Consider the following 26263-nt stretch of genomic DNA (forward strand, 5'->3'; position numbering starts at 1 on the left):
TATATTGAGGGTCAAGCACACGCTTCAAGTGCCCAGAGCAGACACTCATTAAACTGAGGCTCTGCACCCTTCACATACTAAGCAAGTCATGCCATCAGCACCTGTTTTGATGCAATAGTGTCTCAACAACCACAAAACAGTAGAAAAATGCAAGACAGGCGCCTACTCATCCCACCAGGGATTAGACTTAAAGTACTTTCCCTACAGACATACTTTTTGCTTTCTTTGCTACAGTCTTCTCAAGCAGAGAAGTTTCTCCTATGTTCAAAGGCCTTTCGATAGAAGCATAGCATGTGTCTTGACATGGCTTAAAAGGCAACGATGGCTTTGCGGTTTTTTTTGTGCTGTGGGAATCAGAACATTTAGAACTACTGCTATAGCTCTTAACTTTGAAGCAAGTGACAGTTCTGCAAATCAATAGTTTGGATATAAGCCATTAATCCCACACTCTGAGTACCTAAATCCTTATAGAAGTTATGAAATTTTGGCTGAAATACTTAAGATAATTCATGAAGATGCATAAAGTTTGTATCCCCTCACTCACTGCACTTCAGAGGGAGTTAAATTTTAGGGTGAACTAAAAAAAAAAAAAAGGAGAAATGCCATGATAATAATAATGATGATGATATTTAAAAGTTAATTTAAGCTATGAAAGATCAAATGCACAAACAGCTGCTAAAGGAATGGTTCCACCGTGTGCTCCTCTTTTCTTGCCTGGAAGCCAATCTTGAAGAAGAACACAGCTTGATCAGGAAGAAAAGTATTTTCTCCCCATTTGCAATAAACTATGCACCCTTTCCTGAAGGATGGGCAATGAGAAGGCTGGGGTGGGAATCACATCACAGATACACATTGCCTGGACACGTTCTTGAGCCACAAGATGCTTGCACTCCAGGTGAGCAATGCTATCACCAGCTCTGGTTTTCACCTGTTTTAAATGAGGGTGTTCTGCTCAGGCCCCCAAATGCCTCATTTCTCACCTACCTCTAAGAAGATGCTGGGCTTTCCCTGCCACACTGAGCTAAGTTTCAGGGCAGCCCTCAGCTTGCTTCTGTAGCAGAAACACCTGATAGCGTGGAGCTGCTTCCCATACACTGCTACATGCACTGCTCTCCACTGGAGGACTCCAGGCTCTTGTCCAAGGCTCACCCCAAACTGATCATCACCCAAACCCCTCCCTAGTAGCAGAGTGCTACTGGGCAGCATAACCGAACTACTCCAGTTTTCAAAGTTCGACTCTGAACCACAAACCACACCAGCCTGACACACCTACAGCTTTTGTTTCACATTTATTTGCACAACCACACTGTGTGTTGAGACAGGCTATTGTACAGCTGAATATCCTTTATCCGTAGACTTATTTATGTTGGAAAAGACCTTTAAGATCATTGAGTCCAATCATAAATCTCAATGATATGCAATTACATAGAAACTACTCAAAATGAAACGCTGAATATTTAGAGGCAGCATTTTTTTCACTTCCCTGTATGGAAAGCACACAGTATCTGTTTCTTTTGTTATGCCTCTGTTTCAGAACACAAACTTTTTGTGTAGCAGGTTTCTTCTGTTTCTTATGCCAGATGTCATTATCCTAGACTATAGCAAAGCACATAGGAAATAAAAAACCCCATATCCTGATATCCTCTTTACTTTCCCATGGTGCTTTCCCTCGTTAAGGCTATGGAGGTTAGAATAGTTTATTTTCATGTTGGTACCTATGGGGAAAATGGTTGGACAAGTAGATTCATGAAACAAAAAGCTACCTGAGGAACACACACACCAACATATAATTCAGCACAAGAAAATGGGGACTGAACTTAATGGAATAATGAAATGGCCCCATATTTTCCATCTCATTTAAGGAAGTACAAATACATTTATAACATCAGTCTTGGCTTCTCCACCTGCAATAAGTTTCCTTTCACCTATTTGATCATTCACTGCTGGCGTAAAGGAAAAGTTATTATTGAAAGTATTGCTAGAGGCAGCACATACCTCCATTTCCACAGTAGTAATTACATAAAAAACTCATATAGAGGAACCTAAATCAGGAAAATGAACTTTATGACTCAAAACCATCCATTTAGTACTTTGTGAGAAATCTTAGCTGAATACAAAGGTGTCAGAGATGTCAGATCCTTCACTGGTGTGCACCCTTCCCAGCCACAAGTAAACATGCCTTTTATTTATCTAGACTTGCTTTTTCTTAGCTGAGAGGAGAGAAAATGATCTGTGGAGATATTAAAAAGATAACAACTCTCACAGTTGAGACTTTAGGTGAATCCTGAGAACTAAGGGAAAAAGGCAGCTTTTTTTTCTTCTCATAAACAGTCAGTTTTCAAAGAGCCACATTTCAAGGCTGAGCAGGGTAGGGAAGAAGTGTCAGCCTGAAATAGTGTGACTGATTCCTTTTGAATTATCTCCACATGGTGTCATCTTATCTGGAGATTTCATTTGTTCCTGCGACTAATAATTGGGCTTTAAACTGGCTAACAGATTTAGCAGGATCAAGCTCTGAGATTCAGAGCACTGTGAAAACACACAAAGAAGTTTTGATCTTTAAACTGAAAGACAAATGGATGTTACCCAGGTGACACGTGCCACTAAGTACTGAAATAAGGGGTTCAGAGAGCAGGCTTTTTGGTATTTGTTGTGTTCCTTTGCTAATAGTAAGATCTAAGTCACCCTTTGCCAATCTTGAAAACTCAGTGAATATTGATAAATCTATGCAAAAATGCATGACAGATCAAGCTTCTAAGCTTATGCATCATTTATGAATGTACCTGTCTTACCTGAAATAACCAATTCCTCCCAGTCACAGACTACAAGAAAGATGATTTTATACCATTTTGCTGTTTGCTAGTTTTGAGTTACAGAATAACTTCTTAGGTTTAAGTGACTCAGGATGACACAGTGATTTCTATCAACACAGATAAAAGTGTATTTGGAACAGATTAATTAGTCTGTATTTTTGCATTATAATTTTATGCAAAGTGTGTGAAGTGAAAACTTACTGTCCTACTCTGAACTGAAAGAAACAAGTTTCTGAACATTTCACAGTTCAAAATCACCGTATCCTCTACTTCGGATTTATATCCAGACTTAAAGGAGATTCTTCGATTCACATACCACTGACATTTTATCACCCCTAATTCTTACATTCAGTAATTGAAATTGTGCCAGAGTGTTGATCATTTTCGATAGGTGCAGACTCTGTGATTCAAATTCAAAAGCAAACAGATGCATATATCTATGTTTATAAAAGATATTACCATACATTTCTGGATATATTTGCCTTCTGTATTGATGTCTAAGAATTTAAGTGGAAAAATAACAACCAAAAAAACCACACCAAAACTGTTGTATTGCAGGCTGTGTGCTATTGAAAATAATAGAAAAAAAAAATAGCATTTTCCTATTCCAGCCCCCATTTTAACTTTAGTGCCAAGTCTAATTATTTTCAGGATCTTTCTTCTACATCCTTAAGGACTGCTGGTCTGTCAGTGGCAGGGATTGTGTTATTAAAGCTTTCATCCACATCCTTCAAATTATTGGAAGGAGCGGGAGGAGCATTTATTACTGAGGTGCTCTCAGCTCCCTCTAATGAGGTCAGAGAAGCTGGACTTGTTTTACATTTGGAACAGGTATTGCTAATCAGGTGCTACTGTGCACAGCTTCAAGGTGACTGCTGTGTCCCAGTAAATCTGGGTCATATTTGCACATAGATAGATGTGGAAATACAATATGTTAAGAAAATGGAATGTATCATCTTAAATTATTAATATTTTATGTTGATAACTCAATTACCTCTCATATCCTATAGGAACACTTTCACAGAGCAGGCAATGTAATACAGTAGTAAATCTGGTGCTCCAGTTTTCCATGGGGAAAAAAAAGAAAAATCAATTGAGTTTGATAACACTTTTTAGTGTATTTCTGTTTTAAACCAATCAATGCATGAACTTATCTGCAATTAAAGATAAGACTTTTTCTCCCATTTCTCAAATCCCTTCATCAAAACTCCTATTAACTTTAAAATAGGAGCTTCTCAACTGGTCTCAAGGTACTTAAACTCCATCTGTGTCAGACAACTCCAAGTAAAGCTTCCAAAAATTAGATACAGCTCTACAAACTTAAAGTTTTTAACCAAATTCCATTAAACATCATTTCCATCAGTGCAAAGGAATATTAGCAGCCTAAAGCCTGAAAGCTAATAAACTCTAGCTGTCTATGCTCTAGGAACATGTATTTATACATTCATTTAGCTCCCTTTCTCATGAAGCCGCTCACTTTCTGAAGCCTGCTCTCTTGTCTTTCTTCCCAGCTTCTTCACATTCCAGGGAACTTTATTCATGTCTTTTTACATTGAAATTCTGTTGCCAGATAATAGAATAGGTAACCAATATGTGCCTGAGCTCCTGCTGCTTTCTTCCTCCTTCTTGATTTGTGCTTCTGAATCCATCCAGTCAGAATTAAAACTGCCTTAAAATAATCACACGCAGCACTGTGCCGCCTTGTACAAAGTTTAGGATACGGCTGACAAAACATAACAGGATATTTCTGAAATACAAATAGGATTCAAAGCTGTGCAGAAATAAATCTTTTGCTTTCTTTTTATTAATTCTGCTTGACAACCAATTCCTGAAAATTCCATGCAGCCTATACTGTATTTTGAATTTATATTGTATTCCTACAGCTTTGAACTTGAGTTCTCCAGCTAAGTGTTCAATGCACACAATAGAAAAACCTCAAGAGATCCTCCTGGAACTATTTCTAAGTGTGTTTGGTCTGATGCCTTAAACTTCTGGCATTTACACAAATTAAAAAGTATGTTCCAGTGGATTTGCAGAAATTGCTGCTTTTCTGCCTGAGTTTTCACATGTTGCAATTCATTCAAATAGTAAAGAAGTTAATGGAGAGGAATCTGGAAATAAAAAGTTACCTTCTGCCACTCCATTTAGTGCTATTACACTGTTGTGCCAACTTCCAGAAGCTGCGAACTATTGCAGTGGCACTTACAGAATAAAGTTGAAATTAAAGGTTGTTGCTGGCTAGCATTTTCCACAATAGCATGATAAGAACCACAGTCTTAATATACAAAGATGACAGTCCACTCAACATGTAATTATCACATTATAAACAAAGCCTTTGCTGGGAAATGCAATGGGCCCCACTTGCAAGATTAGCTCCACTAATGTGAATGATTGGAAAAAATAGGAGAGTGGGAGCAGGAAGAACATCAGTAATACAGAACATGGGAGGCAAAGGCCAGGTCTCCTGTACTCTGCATGTACTATTGTAAAGTCCAAAAGGAACAGAATTTCTGCATTTAAAGGTTTCTAATGATGTACCAGAACACAGTTGATAATAGAAGATGTCAACCCATAACTGTTACAGCAAGACAGCCTAAAACACAACCTTAAAGGCATGTTTATAAATAAATACTATACAGCATTCTCATTTGCAAAAGACTCTTGCAGCTGCTCCACTACTTTACTTTAACATTTTAGTTATATTTTGCTTTCCAAGTTGCTGGAAGTCTAGGGAAGAGTTTAATAGGCTTTCTTAAAATTAAGCAGCAGCATCTCAATTAGAATCATATAATCATAGAATAGTTAGGGTTGGAAAGGACCCTTAGGATCATGTAGTTCCAACCCCCCTGCCATGGGCAGGGACACCTCACACTAAACCATCTCACCCAAGGCTTTGTCCAACCTGGCCTTGAACACTGCCAGGGATGGAGCATTCACAACTTCCCTGGGCAACCCATTCTAGTGCCTCACCACCCTAATAGTAAAGAACTTCTTCCTTATACCCAATCTAAACTTCCCATGTTTAAGTTTTAATCCATTACCCCTTGTCCTGTCACTGCAGTCCTTAATGAACAGTCCATCCCCAGCATCCCTATAGGCCCCCTTCAAATTCTCCCTCCTAGAATTTAAAACTGCTCAAAAGAAGACAGCATTTATTATTAAGTCTCTAACCTTGACTCCACTATTTACTACATGCACATTAAATCCATTAAGCAGTTCAGAAACAGGAAATTTAATTCCATCACATATCTTAGCAGCTACCTTGAAGTTGAGGAATTTGATACAATTCTGCATATATTAACAGCACAGATTTGCAATTCCATTTACTTTATCCAAAAGAATAAGAAAACACTCCACATTCACAAGCAACAGCTAACAGAAGAAATGTCTCATACAAAGACTTTCTTGAACATAAGTGAACATATTCCACTTTCAAATAACACTTTGCACTTTGTGCTGTGGGTCAGATTTGTCACTATAGATTATAACCACATATTTTTGTTTTTTTTTTTTTTTATTTTTTGTGAAGAGACCACATATCCTCCAAGGCTGCAACAGATCTCACAATTCAAATTATCAACTGTGTACAGGACAGCTGCTTTTCCAAAGGAGAGCAGAGCACAGTAACACTGACAAAAAACAGCTGCTCAACTGTATTTATCATCTCATTTTTCAGTCTAAAGGCAGAAATATAAGAGGTCCTTAGGATGTCTTCATGATTCAGAAGAACATAAGCCTGCCCAGACAGGAGGAGGAAACTGCATACTGATGTGTCAGCATCAGCTGGCACATTTCATTGGCATGTGCTTTAAGCAGGCCTCAAGAAATCTCAGAATTGCTAAGGATATGCAAAATAATAAATGAATATTTAGAAGTACTAAAAAAACGTGTCTTAGCATTAAGAGTTTGTAATAACCTAACATCATGATGTAGAATGGTATGCTGAAGCTAGCTAGGGACTAGAATCAAAATTATCCACCGCTACGCTTTCCTGTATAGTCTAAGCAGACTCTCTGAGGAATAATTTCAATCCCCTGCAGAACTTTATTAATTATTGAGAAGGTGATTCATTCAGATTGACTCCTAAATGTAAAAAGCACATTTAATACATGAATCTATCCTAGCTTAATTGAGTTCAGATAACACTTAAAAAATTTAATGTTTTTAAGCAAGTACTTTGACAGAATGAACAAGCTTGCATCTCACTTTATCTAAATTAGCTCTGTTATCTTCACTCTTCATACTGCTTCAAGGTCAAGAGTACAAAGCTGAAGTTTAAGTTAAGACAACCTATCATGCAACTTCATGGAAAAATAAGTTGGATTTAGTTAGCACATCCAAACTCGTTATGCTGAACCAAAGCCTGTTTTTCAAGTTAAAAACATAGCAGCTACCCAGGCTAACCAAACCCACCTGAAACACCTGCAGTCTTGCCCTCATCCTGGTGACACTCCCCCCTTCACCAGAGACTGGTCTTGGCCATGCTTCACAACTCTGCCATGCTGTACTTAGTGTAGGATCTGATGCAGTATCATCAAGTAGCAAAACTTGAGCTAATTGACTGATTCTCAAGAATCAGGTACAAATGAAATAAGACTACAGACATGCTTACTTGCTGAACATAGGCCACGACAAAATCAGCTTTTTTTCTGCCCAAATAAGCTGTTCCTTTACACTGTTAGAAACTAGTATTGCCTCAGTCCAGGAACTAGATTTAAGTTTCCATGCTTTTCAAATCAATAGGTAGAAAATAAGCAATAAAAACTCACCAACAGTCAGCAAATTGTCTTTTCATGAGTAGTTTAGGGTGTCGACTAGGTAACTGGGAAAGCTGCTTTAAACACATTTACTGCTAGGACCAGTTACCATGTATAACTAATTGATCTCAGCATACAGATGACCTCTAATTATCCAGGGAAGCCAGTCTTGTCCTATGTATGGACCACATACCAAAGCAGAGTAGCCCCACTGTCACCGAAAGGTGAGAACCTAGAAGCCCAGTGTGTGCACAGATGCTTGATGCTAGCAAGCCTTATCACAGGCATACAACAGGGGGCTCAGACTGTACCCGAGCTGCAAGTACAAAGTTTAATGATACCAGATTGTTTCCAGCCATAAACTTCCATGAAAAACCAAATGGAATAAAACCAGAAGAGAAGCTTTAGAATTGTCACTGTGAGAACAGAAGACAACTCCTTGCCCCAACAGCCTTCCACTGTTAAGACTCCAGATCAAGCAACAGTGAAAACCAGACAGACAAGACATTCCTGCCTTCTGCCCTTCAGGAGAGGAAGCATCACATGCTGCTTGCTTATTTGTCAGGATACAGGACTGCACTATTCTCTCAGACAGTTCTCAGAGCAGGTATCACTTCAAATACTTACCTAGCTTAGACTGCTAGTGCTGGTCAGGTAATTCAGAGTCAGTGAGCCAAATCCAGTTCAGATTAGCATGCATTTAAGAAGGTTTGGTTTTTGACATAATACCAGGAGTGTGGGACTTTCATGTTTCCAAAAGACAGCCTGAAGCTGGATGTCAGTCAGTAGTTGCAGTGAGTGATGCTCTTCTTTCCCCATCTATGCCTCCAAATTCCCTCCACTCCCCTGCAGTATCATCAGCTGTGCTAGTGTGGCTTCAAGCCAAAACAAAACATTTTCTGAGCTTGTTTTCTCTCAGAAGAGCAGGATTTAGCAACATCTGCTTCAAGTCTACAAGTTGTTAAAGCACCAGACCATAAGGAATGAAAACTTGGATTCCATGAAAGTACAGTCTGTGTAGTCAATGTTGCTCATATGCCTCTGTGGCTATGGAAGAGTTCCTCTCAACTTACCTGAAGTTGCTTTTCCTCACAGGTCATTATTTAATCCTTAGAGACCAAGAGCCAGACTAGAGCATGATTATTTATTGTCCTTTTTAAGGAGTACAAAGACAGCTTTACAAAAAGATGGCCAGTAGTTATTACCACAGTGAATGTTGTTAAAACCCAATTCACTGTAAATTGAAACCTGCAATCAGGTATAAGCTGAAAGAGGCAAACTGCTTTTCCAAATCACTCAACAAGATAGATGCCTCACTATATCTTGAACACATTCCAGTATAGCCCTATAATCTGTCACTTCAACTACTTCCTTCCAGGACATATCCAGAAATAAGAATCTTAAACTTGACTAGCAGTTCTGTAACTGATGTGGCTGCTTTAACAGTTGAGAGAAAACCTTTCCTTTTGCTTTACAGGAAAAGTAGATGAATACAGGAAACCACAACTTGAATGTGATACAGAGGGGACAAAGATGCAGTTCAGTACTGCTGGCCAGATAAAGAATAGTCTGTCATTTGATGTAAGCATTTAAGGAAATATTTTTGGTTCAAGCATAACTGTATGTTTCCCCTCTCCCCCACCAAGGCAGAGGAGTGTTGGTGGAAAAGGGGAGCCATGTGAGACTTGGTAATTGATGACACTTCATAAGATAATTCAGCCTCCTGATCCATAAACCAAAAGGTAATTGGCTAACTTAGTCCTTCAGCTGGGAAACTTCATAAAGGTATGCACCAAGCATCTTCACCCCCTGGATGTAGTTGTGCCTGGAAAGAAGATAGCTTCCATTAGCACTATCTTAGTTTGAGCTGCATTTGTAGTGCTTTTTGCAATCATTCCTATCCACACAACAGACTACAGACATTTCTGTTGCAGGCAACGGACTACTCCCACCCTTCCCACACCTCCCCTGGTAAGACAGAAAAGCCACCCATGGGATAGGGGGTAACCAAGCTTGGAGACAGAGGTATAAAAACTGCTTCCGATTCTAAATTTACTGAATCAGAAGCAATGAGAACAAGATTCAGCTACAGACTAGTTACCCAACCAGTCATTCCCTGCTACAGAGAAATGGCACTTTGGCTTCCAGAAAATTAAAGAAACAAGAGCTCAATTCTTCTTGGTCCTTTTCATAATACATGCCAAAACCCATGGTAAACTCAGCCTGGCATAGGGATAAATATTCTCTTACCTGTTGAGCTTCTCATTTTGAGAGTGAGCACCATCATCTGCAGCTCCAACAGGAAGCAGCATGACATTCTTGCCTGTTGCTTCTTGAAAAGTAAGTGTAACAGGAATGCTTCCTCCCTCCCTTGTCAGGTCTGGTTCAACTCCAAAAACTAGAAAAGTGATACTCTAGTCAGTCTGGAGTTGTAGTTTTTAACATAACCTTACTTAAGCCATCAAGTACCAACCACATCTCTACCAGGTGCTGGTCAATTACTGTTTTAATCAGCCAGACTGCACAGGCAACAGAACTGTGGAGCTTCTTTCCTATAGATGTAGTGTTGGAGTAATTTTCAAAGTTCAGTCCAAACAGTTCCACAAATAACACCCTCAAACACCTGTTTTACTCCAACACAAGTTGGATTTGCTCTAGTTGCCCTATGCAATCTATCAGTTATGCTAGGGCAGCTAAAGAGGAATGCTAGGATGACTAAACTTTGAGGAATTTTGCTAAGCAAGTGACCTGAACTGACAGTCCCACCTATACGCAAAAGCAACACTGTACCAACAGACTTGTTTCAGTACAGCAGGAATGAGCTTGACATCATTTCTGCCCTTCTTGTACATCAGACTCAAGGACTGCACATGACATGCTTCATTACTTAAGTGAGACTAACTTAAGTGCAGAACATTAAGTATTATGCAAACATAACGTCCTCAGTATTTCTTGAGGTGCTGGAATAAAAGCTTAAGATCTCCCAATGGCAAGCAAAAACACACTGACCTGTCTTCATGGCCCTCCTACCAGCCATGTAGTGGGGATGGTTGAAGTCTGACACCCAGGGTTTTCCACCATGGCCTAAGTACACTCTGAATTTGTTGGGGCTATGCAGCTCTGCAAATTTTTTGCTCACATATTCTTCAACCTATGAGAAAGATTGAACAATCTTATCTACTGTTAGCATTTCTATGAACTCTGGTAAAGACTGTATACTAAAAGCATCTTAGACACTTGCAGGTCACTACTACTGTGCAGCAACACTTTTCCCGTTACTATTATTTCATATTATTCTTATGTATCTCTGCCCTGAAATCAGAATATCTCCTTTAGGCAAGTTAACAGTATACTGTAGAACATTTAGAACATGTAGAACAGTGTAGAACACTGGCAATCCAAGTGCACTACAATTAAATTAGCCTTTTCTCCTGAGCCCCTTCTTTGAGTTCATCAAGAGAAATTGACTATTCAGGCCACAATGGTCATATAATTGCTGTATGTGAGCCATACAGCAATTCCCTCAACTATCCAAGTTGAGATGCAGAACAGGGAAAAATGGAAGTAAACAAATGTTTTAGAAAACAAATTATTTTCCTCTCAGCATGGAGAAGAACTAAAATTAAGACACTAGTTGTTTTGACACCACCAATTTGTCTCAACGTACATGCTTTGTGACTTCTTCAGGAGTCATGTTTGGCACAAGCCTGATTGAGAACTTTCCAATCACTTTCCTAGGAATCACAGTCTTGGCTCCAGAGGCTGAGAAGGCTCCTTCAATTCCATGGAGAGACAAGGAAGGGTATCTCCACCTATGCATAAGGATATCTCTCTGCAGAAGCAAAGGGAAATACGAAAGGTTAAATCAAGTTTGACAGTTCCTCAAAGTAATAATTTCTTCAGTCTAATAGATTTTGCAAGAAACAGTGCTTTTACCCATATAGAAATGCAGCTTATTCAAGACTCCTCAGTTATAAACGAAAGCTGTTACTCCCATTAGGCACACATTTGATACACAGCTGGGTTGTTTTAGTTCTCCTAGTTCTATGGAACTTGTAGAACATGAATGGTCTGTTTCTGACAAGGATACAAATACCATATATTGATACGTATATACATATGTAAGCTATACATGCATACCTTATCTATACTCCATATATATATAGGTTCTCAAGCACAGTGTGCAGGGAGTGTATTGGAAGGTCTAGTCCACACTGCCTCAAGTCAGGCAGATGCCTTCACCAAGTCACATGCTTATGAAGATCACAGGTTTGCTGAAAGCCTCACCACATGTAGACCGAGGCACACAGCATGTTCCTTCCCGATTTATATCGTCAGTTGCATTAAACTGCCTGAAGTCCAGGTTGATTAAAATGAGTGCTACTGCCTTTTTCAGCTACACTCCTGCTACACTCCTGCATTTCCTTCTTGCTGCGTTGCACACAGCTATTCAGTACACTGGATACCGAAACACATCTGTGTCCCATATAGACAGCTACAGTATCTCAAACATGAACTTAAGGTTTGAGACTTAGAAATTTTGTGGCCTTTATGTTCACGGTTTGCTTTGTTCCAGGTATAAACTGCCTCTGAACTCTCCAAGCAAATTGAACTGCTACAGTTCCAATCTCTGAAGTACTTCTTGAAAACTAAGTGTAACAGGAATGCTTCCTCCCTCTCTTGTCAGGTCTGGTTCAACTCCAAAAACTAGAAAAGTGATACTCTAGTCAGTCTGGAGTTGTAGTTTTTAACAAAACCTTACTTAAGCCATCAAGTACCAACCACATCTCTACCAGGTGCTGGTCAATTACTGTTTTAATCAGCCAGACTGCACAAGCACTGTTTCTCACATATTACAGCCTTCACTGCCATTTCTCTCCTTAGCCCTAAGACTCTTCTTGCATGCACGCAACTTAAAACTCCCTTGGTAAGTTAACCTAGGATTTCAGTCTAAGACTGAACTGCTTTAGTTCGCTATCAAAGAGTATCTTGCCAGCTCCTCCTTATACACAAGCTATATTTCATTCATTACTTTACAGGACAAGCCTACACTAGGAAGTCTGTGTGCTCCCAGTTGATACAAAGATGAACATGTAAAGACAAGGTTGAGGATATAAAATTATTATTCATACCCATTTGAGTTGACTCTCCTCCTGACAGTACTAGGACAGAAAATAGTCCTGCATACGTAAATTTGTCTTTTACAACACTTGTTTCTGCTTTTTATGGTAAGAGATGTAAATACATCTAGGGTTTAATGCTTAAAAATTAGTATGCAAGACCTATAACCTTGCAGGATTCAATGCTGTTAAAAGCATTCATTTGGAGAGCTCCCAGGGTAAAGATTTGAGAAGTTCAGACATGAGTTTATTGAACTTGAGCTGTCCAAAGATTTGGGCAGCTGCCCAGTTCATGGCTACAAAACAGTCCTTGCTTGCCAGGTCTAAGATGATGCTCAGTATGTCAGCCTTAAGTTCGTCACAGCTAGATCAAGCTGTCTCCTCACCTAATGAGAAAGCATCTCTATGAGCAGTTTACTTTCTGATAACCCACTTAACTTCCTATAGATGTAGGAAGTCAGATGCTTTGTGCAGGTGTGGTATCCGACCTCTGAAAAAGTGCTAGCAGTTCTTACCTAGCATTAAGAGAACAGCACTAGATAAAGAAAGTTCTGTACAAGTTTGAATTGTTATTTATATACAGACTAAGGAGCAAACTTAAAGTTGTCTAGACCTCTTCCCTTAAAAATGGAATAACCGAGATCTAAGTTTCCAAGCACCAAACACCTTGCAGAGGAACTGCTAATATTAAGAGTGCAGTCAACTGTATACCAGGTGAAATTATCTTCAAGGCAATCTCACCATTTTAAGGACATTAGATTAATTCTTTGCCCACTAAATTACTCTGTAACTATACAAGTATCCACAAAAGCTTGTTTCTGCCTTCTACTAATATAGGCAGCTTGATCTAATACAGCCAGCCAGGGCAGACGGGGAGTGATGCAGTCAGTATACCTTTGTATCGTGCAATAGTTTTGTTGCTCCTACATCTTTTGCATATTCTCCCAGGTCAAAATCAATCTTCTCATATAGTGCCAGCTCTTCATCAGTAACAGGTGCCACTGCTTCATTAATGCCTGGGATTAAGATTTTCCCTTTCTTGTCTATAAGAGAAGCTGTAAACAAGAAGCACCTAGTATCAGGATTCAACTAGAATAAACAAGATGTCATTGCTGAGAACACTTCCCATGGGAAATAGTAGTCTTTGCCTTCTGAAAATTCCATGAAGTTGTCATGAAATTCTGACCTCTCCCTTCCAGAACTTGTACCACTAAGCATGGAAAGAACTTACGGAATCTGCAGCTATCAAAAATGTTCACTTCCTTGCAACTATAATTCTATTGCTATATGTTCAGCTGGCTGTTTGAAGGCAGGATTCCCAAGGAGTTCAGTGTCACACCTGTAGACAAGTGTGCAGAAGACAGCCAATTTGATTAACATACAAGTTTGCAGCAAGGTTTTAGGGGGAGTTAAAGTAGACAACTTTTTGGCAAGACCATCATATTTCTGCATCTAAGGCATCAGCCTTACATACCTGGCAAGCACCATTTCACTAGTCATTGCTTTGCTAGTGTAAGCAGCCCTTTGGAACTCACTCTCTGCAAGCTCACTATGCTTTAACGGCTCTTACTCCTATTTCAGATGCATTCAGTGAAACCTCCCTTTTCTTACCCATTAGAGTAATGAGATCTGTCATGGCCTCATGTACTGAGCCACCATAAACTCCAGAGTGAAGGTCTTTGTCACTACATTCCACCTGGTTTGAAGTGAATAAAGATTTGGGGTTATTTTAGCATGAAGATACTGTCAAACATACAGAACAGACTTTTGCCTTAGCTTTCTGATGCACATATTGAGAATGCATCTGTTTTTGGAACCAGACTACCCTGTTGTAGTAAATTAAAGCAGATATGCTTTTTATTGCTCTGTGGAGTACAAGCCTTTAGTACTAACTGTCCCAACCTTGGGGACTTCAGTGACATCTCTTCTTGCATTTAAGTAAATATCTGAATATTATCTATGCCACAAGAATACTCCAGTGAAGGTACCTGGATACCTTGCTTCATACATCTGAAAGTTTTCCCTCCCACCTAAGTATCGTTTAGAATAGTAAAAGGAAGATATTTAAACACTTAGTAGAAAGTGTTCCACTTTAGCCAGTTTCACCTTTTTTTAAATGCTATTGGCATGAAAATATTAGAGCTACCACTCTTTAGCAGAAAATCCAGTTTAATAGTACTGGTTTTGCAGTGTCCTTTAGCTCTTACCTCTATGAAGTAATAGCAGATACCCCTCAAGCCATAAGTGATACAAGGCTTCTTCTTGCCTAGCCAGTAGTTGTCAGAAATGCAAACATAATCTACATCTTTGAAGAAAATATCTTGCTGAGCAAAAATCAGTTCATCAAGGCCTTCAGATCCTGATTCTTCCATACCTTCTAAGCAGAATTTAATATTTACTGGAAACTCCTTTGAAAGTTAAAACCAAGAACAATTAAGTATATGAAAACACTGGATCCTTCAACAATCAGTAATTTCCACGTCATGTACAAAGCAGAAAAATGGACACAAGTAAATTAGTTCCATGACAGTAGAATCTAATATTTTGTGTATAATTAGCAAGTTTGGACTGCACATATATGCAAAAAGTGTTAACTAAACTCAATGGCAACTTCTTCTCAATCCTCTTAACTGTGGGAATGCAGCAGAAATCTGTTGCTAAGGTTAAGTCACAGGGCTAGGAAAATGAATACTAGCCACAGAAACTGCATGCCACAGTAGGAGTCAGAGCTATCCTGTCTATCCAGTATCCAGTCTACCATATTCTATACCTAGACAGCACCTGAGAACTAGTTATTCTTCTTGCAAATAATAGCAACTTGTCTTGCAAGGTAATGCAGACAACCTGAGCTATTTCTGATTGCACTTTTTCTTGAACAGAAACACCAAAACTCCCAGTTTAGTGTTACCAAGTTAATCTCTTCTTAGACAGCAGTGGTAGTGAGACATTAAGCATTGCTAAAGGCCAAGCTAATCTAATATCCTTACATGAAAGTAATCACATTTGATTATTCCTCCTGCACCAGATGACTGCATAAATATTTTCCTTCCCACACATTGTTACAGCAAAAAGTATTTTAAGTGCAATCCAAGCATCTACAAGACCAACCTGTAGTCAGCAAGTCAACCCAGCCCTACTGGGACATCAGCAAATTTACAAGACTATTGCATCATTTCTCTGATCAGCTGAATAAGCAGGCTTGCCTCAAGGGTTTGTGGCTTGGATAACATTTATTGGTAGACTCAGCTGTATGTAAAAAACACAGGATACATTTTGGGCACATACCTGGTTAGTTTGTTGATAAGCCTCCAAGGCATTCAACCAGGCAAGCACTGGACCTTTGTCATCTGTTGATCCTCGCCCATACAACTTTCCTGTAGATATAAATTAACTAGTGTGGAGATAAAATGGGATGAAGTTTCTGTCATCTCTTGCTTGCAGGGGAAAATATCTTTTTGGATAAGCTTTTTAGCCCTGCTTCTATTAACTTCCATTTCTACTTCAGAAGAATCAGTGGTTTTACACCCTGCTTTATATATCCATGCAAGTAGGATAGGTACAGGACTGCAATAGTTCCCCACTTACAAAGCTACTCCACCTCTTCCCTAGTTGCTCCCTGGATAGGGGTTGAACATTAGCCTGGAAAAGATGTAACTGCCTTGAACCATGCTGCTCCCACATCCTTCACAATAGTATCATTTTTATGAACACAGCAATAAGGATAGAGAAACAAGTTACCTCCTTTTACAGAAACTATCCAGTATTAGCTTCAAATCAATTCTTTGCTTGAGGAGTTCAGTAGCTAGTGACTGATCACTTCTCTGGATTCTCCAGGTAAAAGGTCATCTCCCCAGAAAGGGTTTTTGTCAAAAAAACAGGCTACAGGGAAGTCCCAGGAAATGTAGCACATGGGATCACAGTAAAGGCAGATGTTGCAGCAACTAGCTGTGGCTACAGCCCCTAAGCACTAGCTGTAACAGTGACAGAACAGGCCCAACAACTTGCAGAGTAAGGAAGAAGCCTTACGTAAATATGTCTCTTACACTGCCAGGCTGCATGGAGATAAACCACAGCCTGAAGCAAGTCCGGCTCTTACTCAGATGAGAATTTGACTTAGTAACTTGGGGTCTACTGCCTGTGCCCAAGTACAAATACTAGTTACCACAGACACTTCTCTTGGCAATGATTAACGCTTATGCAACAAGAATGGTTAATGCCCTTCTAGTCATACGACCTTTGACACTCAACACTGAGTAAATGAAACAAGAAAAAGGCTGGGTAGCACCAGCTTTAAATAGAAAAGGAATCTTCAGTCTCCTCTTGTCTACTGGCAGTGTGCTGTTTCAACAGGAGTTACTGTGCAATTTCTTCATCCCTGTTTATGGGAGGGGGACACTTGTCTGGACATTAGCTCTGTAAAATACAGATTCTGCAGTACTCATAGCACTGGATGCAAACACAAGGCAACCCAGAGAGGCTGACATACCACTTCTTTTACCAGGCATAAAGCAGCTGTGTTGAGTCTTTGCCCACTGTACTGGTCCCAAGTCCCCACAGGCTGCAAGTTGTAAAAAGCACAAGAAACTAGTTCTAGAAAGCTTTCTGGCAACAAATTGTTACAATGGAAGACAGCAGCTAAGACTTTGCTGTAGCTGCAAGGAAGATTACATGCAAGTACAGCCTATCAGAGATGGAAAATGTTGCAACTCTACTGTTAACCATTTCCCACCCTGCATATTTTCTCAACAGTATAAAATAAGTATCCATGTCTGCTGTTACTCTCCTTCCACCTTTCAATCAAGGGCACAACCTTAGAACAGCTAAGAAATATCATACTTCTTAGAGAATTACTCATCAGTTGAAGTCCACTGCTCTTACCTTCTCTTTCTACCAGTGTGAAGGGTTCACTATCCCAGCCATCCTCTAGTAATGCTGGTTGAACATCCAGGTGACCATATACACACACAGTCTTTTTATTTGGATCTGAGCCCAGTGTTCCCAAAACAACTGGTGGAAGAGGGATCTCTGATCCATCTGGCAGCTAGAAATAGGATGCAAGAAGTTTTATTCAAATGTGGAACACCAGAATGGCACATTTTTATGAGATGAATCAATTACTTTAACATTGAGGTTATGAGATAAGGTGCATAGACAGCTAAACAAAATTAAGCTAAACTGATTGCCAGAAGCAGTGTAAGTTTCCTGACAAGTTCCAATAATAGTCAAAATGTTCCAAGCCACTCAGAACTGTTAGCTTTAAACTAGCAATCCCATATCAGATTTTAGCAGAGAAAGCTGTCTGCATGCCATACTGCCATATCTAATGCTGACCTAAGCATAAGTGATAAACTCCATTCAATACCACATACTGTATTGCTTGTCACTGCACTTTTATCCTGCACACAGGACAGCTCTAGACAAAAGTTGCCCAACAGTGGTATCACTGAGTATAACACATGCCTCTACCCAAATAAGGTCAGCACAACATATGTATTTCTCTATACAAGCCTATGCTGTTAAACTAAGTGCAGGGTAGTGCTGATGATCTTTGTTCAAGGGCTAGACTTTGCTTATTCCTTTGGAATACCCCATAAGCAATTATGACATGCTACTCAGCATGTATTTCTCTCTCAGTGAACATACTTGTCAGCACTGTGCAGCAGATCAAGATCAGCTTTGACTTTCTGCTCACATGGGCTCCAAGTTCTGATTTTTTTTAAAAATCAACAGGTTACATAGTCCTTGGACAGCTGCAGCTCTGATTAAAGCATTACTGAAAGAATTTGCACTTAATCAGTAGACAGTACAAGCTGTTGTGTAGTAGCAAACTAAGATTAGACAAGTTCATCAGTTGCTTTAAATTGTCCTTCACTGATACAGCAGCAATGTACATAATACACTGACTAATTTTGTCTATATTTAATATAAAACTAAATACTGAAGTTAACTTGAATCCAGCTGCAGGAATTCCTAATAGAAATGTTGCTTGCAATAAACTAAAAATCAGTTCTTGCCCCTCAGAAATTACACTGATTAGAGGAAAAAGTTTGTGTCTGAATTAATCGAAATACTTTTGACAGGATTTTCAGCTGTAGGTAGTAGCAAAACTAGAATTATCCTACAGATTCCCTCCCAAGAGGGAACGTGAAGTCAGACACTTCCTTTGTTGGAACCTGTAGTGCTACCAGCAAGTGTAAAAAAAAAAAAAATGCAAAAACTGCTCAGAGGGTCCTGATACACAAAGATTTCACCCAGCAGCCACCAGTACCAACTACAATGACAATCTTACAAAGAGCAAACACAACAGCATTTTCAATGCCACTATTTAAATGCTAATATAACAATTTTGGTATGGGTCTTATTCTGTGACATGCAGTGACTAGGCACTTCAAAGGAGAAACATATCAAATGGATTGTTCCCTAGTATAAGATTATCATATTTCTCATAAGCATATACTTTTTCAGCTGAATAAAAGCAATTCAGATCACTAAAAATAAGGACAGGAGTCGGCCTAGTAATTCTTTTGTTTCTGGTAAGGGTGCAGTGCAATCTTGTGACAAATGTAACAGTTCTGAAGAGCCTAGAAGTCTTTGGAAGACTTACTGTGATTTCAGTCAGTATCTTTACACTACAAGTCTAAGGTCCAACACTAGCCTGCTGTTAAAAGTGTCTAACATTTGTTGGCAGGTGCTGCCTCCATGTTCAGTTAGACAGATATTTAAAACACATTTAATACATAGTTCAAAATGTAGCACAACATGCTTAACTGATCGGGATCCCAAGAAAGGTCAGACTGTGTATAAGGAAAGACATTATCCTATACCCCAACAGCTACTGCTTTTCTACACCACTACCCACAAGACCCTTCTGTGGTGATCCTGAGCAGGAGACCAGAGATCAAGGAATCAGTGATCCACATAAGTAGCCTGAGTATTCCCAAGCCTGTGCTCTGCTAAGCTGCACACACAGCTTTGCCTTCCTGCATGCTTTGCACTGTGCATATCCTTGAGCTGCAGGATAAGCTTAGCCAGTTGACAGCTGCTTGCAGGCAGTTCCCACTTGGCATTACACAACCTGCATGTCCTTCTCTTTAGATAAAAGTGCAGCAAATATTTCCCGTGTGAATATCCCTTTTGTTCAAAAGTGGAATTAACCTTAATAAACAAATTGGGATAACATTTCCATGAATGGGATCTGCACAGAATAATGCTGTACACTTACTGGATGCCCATTAGATGCTATAAAGCTTGGGGTTCCCCATATCTGAAGGGACAATCTGAAGATTGGTAAATCTACCACTAGAAAGAGGTTAGCACAAACAGCATTTTAAATGATACTTTATGGAGTCTAAGTGGCTTTCTTGGCAAGATTATAGGAAGCCAGCACTCCCTAGTGCAGCACTTTGTTTTCTAAAGAGACTACTTCTACTAAGCTGACATTCAGATGCTCACGTACCTTTTGTTTCCCAATATCCATAAGTTGGGTTGTGCCTCCCAGGCGCTCAATGTCCTTTGCAGCAACCTCCATCATACGCTTGATTTCATCCCTCTTCTCCGGCCATGCTGACACACTCTGGATTGCCACCCATTCAGACAGCCTCTACAAAAAGACAGAAAAACTGAAGCTAATTACACACGAATTATGGCATGGGAATCTCTATACAAATGCAATATCTTGCAATCCAACAAAAACAACTAAAAGTTGAGCTTAAACTTGAGACAAATCAGCTTTGTCCTCTGATGAAAGGAGTACTCTAACCATTAATACTCCACTCAGAAGCTCCCCAAGACATCACACTCCTACAGCTGCCCCTGCAGTGTAACATAAAGTCTACAGGTATATAAGGTAAGCACAAAGAGTATGACAGCTTGTGCAGATCATGCCTTGCTGGTTGCCATTAAGTATCCAGAACCAGCAAATGCCTCTCAGGCTTCTTAGAAAGGTCACCTTAGCTTCCTTCTCCCCAAGGAAGGTCACCGAGAGCAACTGGCAGAAGAATTTGACATAGTTCTTGCCTGAGGGTTTACCATGTTATACCACTGGTTCCATTACACGTGATAGGGATTGCAATACAAACTGCACTTACATAGCAGGTTAAACAGCAAAATACAGAAAGCAACCTCTCCCCTTATACCCCAATATGAACAGTTTCATAGAAGAAAATTTTATTCCAGCCTTGTTGCTACCTTTCCTGTCCCATCTCCAAACAGGAAAGACAGTATAAACCTAGTTTGACATTGAGGAACAGCATCAAACTTCTTGTACCTCTATATAAGTCACTGCCTGTACTATACAGTAATAGAGCATTTTCTAATCAACCTGCCATGGAGATTTAGGTCTTTGAACAGAACTATGCTTAAACTTAAAGTTTTCTGGCTTGACTCAAGTCAGTCATACCTGCTGCCTGCTCCCCCCCCTCAGTTATTTGGCATTACCCTATTATCAGGCATATTATATAGGTGTTACAAAAAGCATAAAGCTGACCAACTAACATTTAATATCCTGTACCTGTCTGGTGCTGCAGGGCAAAATCCAAAAACTTACCTGAATATAGAGGTCCTGGTGTTCATCAATGTATTGAAAGAGGGTTTCAAGAGCAGACATATTCTGACTAGAACGGTGTTGTTGAAGATTCTGCAATAGAAAAATAGTTTAGTTTTCACAGGTTTAAGAAGCAAACGTCACTAATCAAGCAGCCACAGAAGACTTTCATCTTTCAACTGCTACGGCCATAAACCAAGCCGTGCTAACATAAACTAGAGGCCACTCCCTCACACACAGTGAAGTGGCTAAACAAGAGCATATTTGATCCCCAAACCACTATTTTCTGCCTCTCCCCTTCCCACTCCCCCCCTACCCCACCCCACCCCCCCCCCCCAAAAAAAAGCCCTTTGGAGTTTAAACTGAGGAAGCTGCTTTATAAAGGTATTTCAGTCGAGTAATATACTTAAAAGAGAATTATAGGCCAAATGCTACTTAAGTAAAATGCAACTTCAAAGAATAGATTTTCATTTTGAGAGCTCAACTAATTGTGTATCATAGGCTTGAATGCTAGTAGCTGGGCCCAAGGAAGCACCATACTTTATGCTCTACAAAGGAAGTTAAAAGCAGGCAGCTTAAGAACTGTGTTTTCTCCAGCTTTACAGTCCCAACCTGCCACTCAGCCTTACCAAAGGAGGTTAGAGTGAAGCCAGAGGAACAGAAACCAGTCCCAGCAGCCCATGAGCCAGGGGTCAGTGACTAGCTCAGTGCTACCACTTCCTAGTTTTGTTTTAGTTTCAACTGAAATTCATGTTAGAAAATTTAGGATGGGAGAGGTCTTGGATTTTCTGTCTTCCTTAACAGTTGAAAGTCCATATTAAAAAGACATACTGTCCACTCAACCAACAAAACCAATGAGCCTAAGTTTAGTTCTCATGGTAGAACTACAGACACAGCACCTCCTCTAAGCCAAGAAAACAATGAGCTTTGCAAATATGACCTCTGAGATCCAAGCACCTAGACTATGAGAAAAACTCCAGTGTCTGCGTAACACACTGAACATGTTTGTTCAGCAGCACTAGCTGCTGTGATTCAGTATTTTGTCCAGTCAGCTTCATGCCAAACCCTTTAAGCCTTTCTTCCACTTCTACATGTAAGTCACAAGACAAGTATGATAGTTAAAGCATTTGACTGCCTTTGGATTTCTTGAACAGCTGACTACTCCACTTAACTGAAACTAACACTTTCAATCTGCAGGTTGTCCCACACAGCATACTGCAATATAAGCACATCCTACCACCCTGAATCTACAAGACTCACAGAACACGTTTTCTTTCAAGCAGGGTTACACTTACACAGACATCCAAAAATCCTTTCACTCCCTGGAGAATGCTTCTGTTTAATTTACAGCATCCATCAGGTTTAAATTTGCATACTGAGTTTTAAACACCAATTAGAACAACCCCAAACTACCAGACAGCTTAAGCATTCCCTTGAAGTCATGAACTATAATAGACATAACTAAGGTAAAAGAATGCCTCTCACTGAAGCCTGGTTTCCCCAAGAAAGCCACCATCCTCCCATGCATTTAGAGCTGAGACATGATTCATCTGGAGCTTTTCACGGAAACCAGCACACAGGCAGTCCCTACAGCAACATGAGACTCTAGCTTCACAGCACAGCCACAAAATACAACATATTACATGGAGACTAATATTCTGTCCAACACAGATCTGAGCTACTTCCTAAGTCAGGGACTACTTTAAGTATTGTCTTAAACGTAGTTAAATATTCTTAAAAGTTGGAAGGGCATTGAATAGCTCAAGTCTCATGGCAGAGCTGTAAAGTCTGCCCCAGAAGGCTTCAGACTTGGAAAAGCACATACCACTTCCTGCACTGCACCAGGCTGGGTATTGCTTCACCTCCCCTGTTCAAAACCAGGGCTAGAAGTTCCTGTAAGTCCCTTCGACAGGAAAATTTTACCCTTCCTACCCGCATATGGAAGAGGCTCCACAGCTCTACATTTTTCACAGCACTGCAACAGTTACATTATGAAATATTTAGCAGCCTTCCAGTACCTGAAGGGGGCCTATAGGGATGCTGGGGAGGGACTGTTCATCAGGGACTGTACTGACAGGACAAGGGGTAATGGGTTAAAACTTAAGCAGGGGAAGTTTAGATTGGATATAAGGAGGAAATTCTTTCCTGTTAGGGTGGTGAGGCACTGGAATGGGTTGCCCAGGGAGGTTATGAGTGCTCCATCCCTGGCAGTGTTCAAGGCCAGGCTGGATGAAGACTTGGGTGGGATGGCTTAGTGTGAGGTGTCCCTGCCCATGGCACGGGGGTTGGAACTAGATGATCTCCAGGTCCTTTCCAACCCTAACTATTCTATGATTCCATGATTCTATATGGTAACCCAAGGGGCCATCAGTGAGCTATACAGACATAACCAAGTTAGAGGAATGCTTCTCACTGAAGCCTGGTTTCCCTAAAACAGCTTTGCCACCTGCATCAACAGGCTAGATCAGTACCTCAGTTGAAGGCATTTAATCGAGTCAGGAAAGGTCTGTAGCCACCACACAGCACTCACCACTCTCCACTACAAGCAGCAGCACACATACATCCCCACGCTCACACAACAGGCCCTGCTCTTTGACCTGACATTGGCTTAAAAAGTCAGATTTAGGACTTCACGCGGTTTTGCAGGAAAAGGGAAAGCTCCGTAGCCCCAAGGCCTGCGACCGCAGAGAAACGAGCCCGAAGGAGGAGGGAGGCTCACGGGGGCCGAGACCGAGAGGGGGAAGTGGGGGGGCAGCGGCACCTTCCCTCTGAGGAGCAGGTACGGCGCAGGGCCGCCTCACGAGGCTGGGCAGGCACCGCCCACCGCGGGCCGCCGGACAAGGCCCGGCCAGCCGGGGATGCCGCGCACCCGGCACCGTCCCCGCAAGGCCGCGGCTGGCGGGCAGCCGCCGGTGGGGCCGCACGGAAAGGGCACAGCGCTAAGGGGGCGCGACGCGGCCCCGCCCGCCCCGCCAACCCCACACTCACAGACCCGGCACCGTCCCGGCTCCCTGAGGTAGGCTACAGCGGCCGCCGCGGAGCTTTAAATACCCCCGCGCCGGCCCCGCCCCGCGCCGCACGCCGCGGTGGCCAATCCGAAGCGTCTGCTGCAAGACGGGGCGGGGCCTGGGTGGAGGGGGTCTTCCTGTTGGGAGGCGGTGACTCTGCTCTGCAGCGCCCCCAGCGGCCGCACCGCGCCACAGCGCTCCTGGGCACGGGGTGTGGGGGGGTCACCGTGGGGGGGGGGAACATGTCGCCGTGAGTGTTGTGGTCACCCTGCTGTGCGGAGCGTCACCTCCAGGTATTCGAGTAGTACTGAGCTTCCCACTCTCCAGTGATGAGCAAGAAAGTGAATAATAGAGAAAGATATGAGATATTATATGGGAGAGAATAAGAGGGGATACAATACAGGTGAATATAAAATCGGAGGAATGTGGGGGATCTTGGACAGAGCCTGCCTGGATAACTGAATTATTCCAACCAGTGATGGAAGTATCATCATGGCCTTTCTACATTTGTGGTTTAGATAAATTATGTAGATTTAGATAGATTTAGATGTGGTTTAGCTAGGTTAGATAAGGAAAGTGTAACATGAACAGTAAGATGCAACAGTGAAGTAAGATCCCTCAGTGAAGAGTTTCCTTAGATCTTAACCATGTCAGAAAATCATAAAGTCATTCCATGTGCAGAAATATAAAGATTCAGGTAAGGCTTGCTATTACCCTGTGCCTAACCTAAATGAGGCAGGTCCTTGTAAGATGGGAACTGCTGAAGCTGCTTCTGTTCACAAGTAATTGAATAGCTCTGATACATATAGCTGTGAACCATGTATGGGTGTAATGATTTGGGAACTCATATCATTTTACAGATATTCTTCAAATAACTGTAAAAATGGGGGTTGGGCCTAAGCTGTAGTATAAATATTTGTTACCTGGGTTACTGAGGAAGGTTCACCACTCAGTCCAACCCATTGGCCACAGAAATGAGCTGACAAGATTTGCTGAGATCATGAAGCTGGGAAATGGAGTGATGACAGAGAAGGAAAATGGAACAGCTTGATGACCCTGACGATGGCAGAAATAAAACCAGAACAAAGAAAGGTAACTGAGAGCTCACGAGCTGGAAAGGAGTGGAACATATTAGCTGGTCATGGAAGATCCATGAGGTACCAGGGTCTGCCATGGGGAGAGAACTATGTCATTTGTCTAGCAGAAGGTGTCCCTGACCGTGGCCAGGGGCTTGGAACTAGATGATCTTTAAGGTCCCTTCCAACCCATTCTATGATTCTATGACTTGGGAATTTGGCAGGTGGTGCCTGGGGGAGTGAAGGTAGTGCTATGACCTTGGGCAAGGTTGTGGTGAGCATAGTTATAAATGGAATGGCAGGCACAGCTCTGGTCACCCATGGATGATGAGCTGAAACTACAGTAGTTCTCTGGAGTGCCACTTAGATGGTCAAAGAAGCGAATTGTCTCAAAGCATAGGAATTTGGCTTAAGTAGCCTACAGAAAAGACTGACAAAAGACATGGTTGCATGCATGCTTTATGCTGGGGTTAAGGCACAAGGGGTAGGAAAGTAGTTATCAATAGTGGTTGTAAGGGTCTGAGGGCATCCCCTATCCTGGCTGCCAAGCCTTGTTCTGATGGACACCCATGGGGACCCCCATTGCTCCTGGTACCCCAGACCCTGGGGAGTCTCTGTCACCAACATCCAGCACTGCTACTTGTAGTTGGTGGGAGAGCAATAGGAAAGAAGATTATTTTTAAAAAAGAAAAGAAATTGCTTCTAAAAAGCAGCTTGCTGCATTTATGTAAGGTGTGTGACATGACACAGGTAGATTCCTTGTGGATTCCTTGTGACCTATTTCCATTCCCACGTTCCTACACGGGAGTCAATTTTGGTAGCTTGTTCTCATATACAAAACAAATCCCACAAACAAAACAGACGAATCAAGGACACAAGCTGCAAAAAAACAGAAAAGGGGAAAAATAAAAAGCATTAGGGAAGCATACAGGGAAAGTATTGTGTAC

General features: G+C 41.1%; 1 protein-coding gene across 3 annotated transcripts; it reads right to left on the bottom strand.

The window, feature by feature from the left end:
* Positions 1-8700: 8700 nt before the first annotated feature.
* CNDP2 (carnosine dipeptidase 2) lies at positions 8701-24315 on the bottom strand. 3 transcript variants are annotated; one of them, XM_065667889.1, is made up of 12 exons: positions 24221-24315; positions 21236-21325; positions 20147-20290; positions 17569-17731; positions 15976-16064; positions 14898-15098; positions 14302-14386; positions 13585-13745; positions 11238-11402; positions 10580-10721; positions 9821-9968; positions 8701-9395 (listed from the first exon to the last, which is right to left on the bottom strand). In XM_065667889.1, exons 2-12 carry the CDS (start codon positions 21293-21295, stop codon positions 9326-9328), a joined length of 1428 nt encoding a protein of 475 aa, XP_065523961.1. In that variant the 5' UTR covers positions 21296-21325; positions 24221-24315; the 3' UTR covers positions 8701-9325. The 3 variants fall into 3 exon arrangements, with proteins under 3 accessions (XP_065523961.1, XP_065523962.1, XP_065523964.1); XM_065667890.1 differs by having other exon boundaries at positions 24225-24288; XM_065667892.1 differs by lacking the exon at positions 24221-24315 and adding an exon at positions 24102-24108.
* Positions 24316-26263: the final 1948 nt, after the last annotated feature.

Source organism: Lathamus discolor, chromosome 2 (genome assembly GCF_037157495.1).
Source record: "Lathamus discolor isolate bLatDis1 chromosome 2, bLatDis1.hap1, whole genome shotgun sequence".
Taxonomy (NCBI): domain Eukaryota; kingdom Metazoa; phylum Chordata; class Aves; order Psittaciformes; family Psittacidae; genus Lathamus; species Lathamus discolor.

Bases quoted from the DNA above. Each gene is read 5' to 3' on its own strand.
- CNDP2 (XM_065667889.1), bottom strand. From the start codon at position 21,295: ATGTCTGCTCTTGAAACCCTCTTTCAATACATTGATGAACACCAGGAC. The intron at 15,099-15,975 runs GTATGTGCCCAA...TAACTTTCAAAG, and splicing joins CTTATCAACAAACTAACCAG to GAGTTTCCAGTAAATATTAA. The intron at 11,403-13,584 runs GTATACTGACTG...TTGCTTCTGCAG, and splicing joins AACTATTGCACGATACAAAG to AGAGATATCCTTATGCATAG.